The following is a 4046-nucleotide window of genomic DNA, read 5'->3' as shown; positions in this document are numbered from 1 at the left end:
AGACTTACCAATCAAATCCAAATTTTTAAAATCAACTTCACCTGATACCGGTATGTGAAAATATCTCTGCAATCTACGTAGCCCTTCCGTCATTGTTGTATACCCCGTTTGGTGATGTAAACCGCTCACGTTACCATTTAAATATCCGAATGCTTTCAGATATTTATAGATTTCCATATCCCTATCGCCCATCAAATCTTGCATTAAAATTAGGGTTGGAAGCATTCAGAGCGTATATATTAAAATAACTATCACAATGTACATGTTTACGTGATGGAGGTTAGACAGTGAATGCTTGAAGGATTGCATAAGGATTCAAAAATAAATACAAAAAATTCTAAATATAGATATATTAAAAAAATTTTAACAACTTCTTATATAGCACGTCTATACGAATTACATAAATTCTTTAAAATTATGGCGTTATTTTGCAAGCAAACAGCGGGAGCGTTGTTGTGGAAACAACATGGATTGAAAGTTGCCGTCAATTTAGTATCTTCTTCAACCTCCTTCTCAGAATACTCCGAGGCAATGTCGCTAACCGTTAAATTCCGATGGCGCCGCTTCCTCATCATTATTCTTTGTGGTATCAATTACGAATAGAGGTCTTTTCTTGAAGCTGTTGAAATCCATTATCGGTTGTTTTCGGTTAGATTCCCAAATGTATGGTTGAAATTCTGTATACATTTTATATAGTTCAATGTAGTTTTCCTTTGCGAAATCCAAATTCATAGACTCGAATGGGTAGGTATATGAATTTAAATAGACTTTAAGATCTATTATGTTCAAGTGATCGAACAGCGTACAATCAGAATTCGGCTGATCCTTTCGATTGGTTTGGAATGCCACTATAACATATTGCGGTCTACCCCTGTTTGTGGTTGAGGTGACAGGCCAAATCTCTTTATTCCCCCGTCTCATAGATGGCAATTCATAAAACGTCCATTTACGGAATGGTACAGCTATATTCGAATTTTTATTTAACCCATCCAAAAGCTTAATCTTTATCGATGGGCTGGGATAAACATGCTTCGCCAGCAATGACACTGTCTTTAGGGTAAACTCTGCAGTGCTGGGGTCAGCTTTCGTCGATATAGATTTAAAACAGTTTGAATCTGTACGGCTTCTAACAAACCTAAACTTGAAACGACCTCTCATAACCTGATTGTAGTCTCTAAATAGTCCAAAGATGTGCACAAGTGGGATTTGAAATACAAAGTTATCGTTTACGCCGTCCACTGTGGGTAAGGCTCCTTCTGGAGGCGATTTTAACCCGGCAATCTCCAATGATTTACAGTCCACATCGTTATGATGTAGAAGGGTTCTAACTAGCGATGTGAGTCCTGGTTCGCGAACCCGCTCTATTTCAACACCATTATGTTCGAACGCGATGTACTCAAATAGAAATGCCGGTAAATTGTGCGTTAAACTTACGCTATCTGCAGCATCCTTTAAATTTTTAACATAGTTACCCTCAATTCGTATATAGCTCTCGAAAAAGGAGAATAAAACATCTTCTTGGTTCAGTTCGATGGTGAACACATCGTTGTTTTGAAACGAATTTGTTGAAGGATGGTAACTATGCACCTCTTCCCTAGCGATGGAATTATCCACGATAGGATCTCTTTATATATGTTTAATTTTTTTGTTGACATGGTACCCCAAATCTTGAAGGAAACGAACATTGTCAGGTCGCAACGAAGTCTTTCTGCAGACTGATCTAGACGTTCTCTTACGTTTGCATTTATATCCTTTACCCTTTTTCAAGGTAAGTTGTGGTGGTGGTGGTGGTGTGCGATACGTTCCACCAACAGGTGTTTCAAACATAAAACCCATTATAATGCCATACGTTTTAGCTCTAACCTAATTACAATTTCCTCTCCTCGAAAGTTTACCAATCTACCGCGCTGATCGAGAAGTCTAAGCGTAATGTTCGTTATCGGTCGATCGGTGTCGACTGAAAAATAAATTGGGTTCCTAGGCTCTATATTTATACTGAAGCCAGGATCGACCGCCGGTGCAAATTCAAATAGCGTATGTGACAGCTTATTGTTGTAATATGATCCCGAAATTATATTGCACTCCACACGAACGGACGTCACGCGTATTATATTTACTGGGAGATCGGATCTGTGTAATTGTCCGGGTTTCAGTGTACGTTGGGAGAATCCTAAAATCGAAGCAATCGAATCGGATCCTGTGAAATCAATCTCCAAGTAGTCACTGCTAATCTCGCACTGTAAGGTATTGTTATTGGCCTTGAGCGACAATAGACCGTCAAGTCTACCTATCTTATCCAATCCGGTCAGCCGTAGAATCTCCTTTTGCAAATATTTTTCATTGTCTGAAATTTCGTATGCGCCCGTAGGAATCCCGATTACCTCTTTTGAAGTCTTCTTGGACCTCTGCTGCTGCTGTTTATTGATGGGATTTATTATGGTAAAGTGGAATTTATCGTTAATCCCCTCTTCAATGTTGGGTATGCTGTTGTATGTGTACAGACCAATCAACCCCAATGAATAGTTAAAGTTAGGATCCAATTGTATAGGTGGAAAGTATTCCTCAGAAATTTCGCTCTTTGTACTAACCAGTGTGAACGTCTGCGACATCGTTATAAATATGACCCGTTTCCTGTTTGAAGTAGGAATTTTATACATAAATCGCAATTGTACTGATTGTCCTTCTGATAATTATCGTGGTTGTATATAATTTGAGTGTCTTTAAAGTACTTTCAAAGTTCCTTGGGGGGTTTAAGATCCCCATAACTATCAAAAATAGCACTCTATTGTCAGATTTTCTATAGGCTACCCAATGCATTCCATCTCCGCTTTGTTGATCTAAATTCACCACCGCCGCTTCATCCCTTTTTGGACCACCTTTAGGGAATGCGGTTCGCATATGTACACCGCGGAATTTTGGGATATTTAGAGATTTAGCGTAACGTACTATATCGAAATTGTTTAGAGGTCTCTTGGGTAGCCGCCTTAAAAGTTTTTTTGAGTCTCCTTCTTTTTCTTTGTTAAATATATACCCAATCCCTTTTTATACCTTTTAATGTAAATACCACTCCCTGTCTTTCCGATTGCAATGTCCTCCATTGCTTTATTGTGACGTTCAGCTTCTTTCATTTTATCCTTCGCCTCTTGGGTTTTCTTTACTGCTCTATAGACTCCAGCCGCGATTCCGGATAGTGCGCTGAAGGCTGACAGTCCGGCAAATATCCCAGGTAAAAGTGGTAATATTCCCCCCCGTTTAATTGGAATTGGGATTGTGCGCGGAATTTTAACTTTTCTCTTTCCGCCTACGGACTTTACGGCTATGCGAGCACCTTTCAACGCCAATCGAGCCGACTCCCGTAAACTATCCGTGTTTTTTGGTAAATCGTTTGCTATACGTTTAACTATTCCCTTTTGAAAGGTCACCTGTTTACCGCCACTTTTCGATTTCAGGGATCCACCTCGACGCTGTCGCCGGCTTTTACCGCCTTTACGCTTATGACCCATACCTAATTTGCGTTTTGCTTTCATAGCGTTTGTAACTAACCACGGCGGCGTCTTTTCACCAAGCGATGAATCTTTCGCCTTCACCCTTCCCCAAGCGGTATCCTCTAAACGTCTATCGGCCTCGTGACGCTGATCTAATGTTTTATTATCTCTATAGGCTTTATCGTGCTCTCTACAGGCTTGATCCAACGGATTTATACCTTTGTCACTTCGTGCTAAGCGTTTATCTAACTTGGTTCCAGGCCCACAAAATTGATATCCGGGAATGTGTAACTCTACGGGGAGTTTGTTGATAATTGAATTTAAAATTCCTCCACCCCGAATCGATGCTGCTGTAGATGTGTTACCTTGAACGAGCATTACTCTCAAGTGATCCAATTTCAAACATAACCAGGACCTTTATATATGCGCGCAGGTACGTTAAAGTGACAGTCCATTGTTGACAATAACAACAACAACGACATGCGTGTAGTGAAGCACCCTTCTCTAACTATACCATTGACTGATCTCGATCGACTGATTTTAGCATCGGAGACGAAGCGT

The 4046-nt window shown here is 40.1% G+C and overlaps 1 protein-coding gene across 1 annotated transcript; it reads right to left on the bottom strand.

Annotated features, from left to right (window-relative positions):
- Positions 1-537: 537 nt before the first annotated feature.
- Positions 538-1836, bottom strand: LOC139432703 (uncharacterized). The gene is made up of 2 exons (XM_071201467.1): positions 1661-1836; positions 538-1594 (listed from the first exon to the last, which is right to left on the bottom strand). Exons 1-2 carry the CDS (start codon positions 1834-1836, stop codon positions 538-540), a joined length of 1233 nt encoding a protein of 410 aa, XP_071057568.1.
- Between the last annotated feature and the right edge of the window lie 2210 nt (positions 1837-4046).

The sequence above is a fragment of the Onthophagus taurus genome, chromosome 2 (genome assembly GCF_036711975.1).
Source record: "Onthophagus taurus isolate NC chromosome 2, IU_Otau_3.0, whole genome shotgun sequence".
NCBI classification, from domain to species: domain Eukaryota; kingdom Metazoa; phylum Arthropoda; class Insecta; order Coleoptera; family Scarabaeidae; genus Onthophagus; species Onthophagus taurus.
This window is presented reverse-complemented; position numbering and strand designations above follow the sequence as displayed.

What these genes read in the sequence shown, in the direction of transcription:
- LOC139432703 (XM_071201467.1), bottom strand. Translation starts at nt 1,836, where the DNA reads ATGGGTTTTATGTTTGAAACACCTGTTGGTGGAACGTATCGCACACCA. An exon ending in CGTTTCCTTCAAGATTTGGG is followed by an intron (nt 1,595 to 1,660) that starts GTACCATGTCAA and finishes TTCCATCGCTAG; the next exon opens with GGAAGAGGTGCATAGTTACC.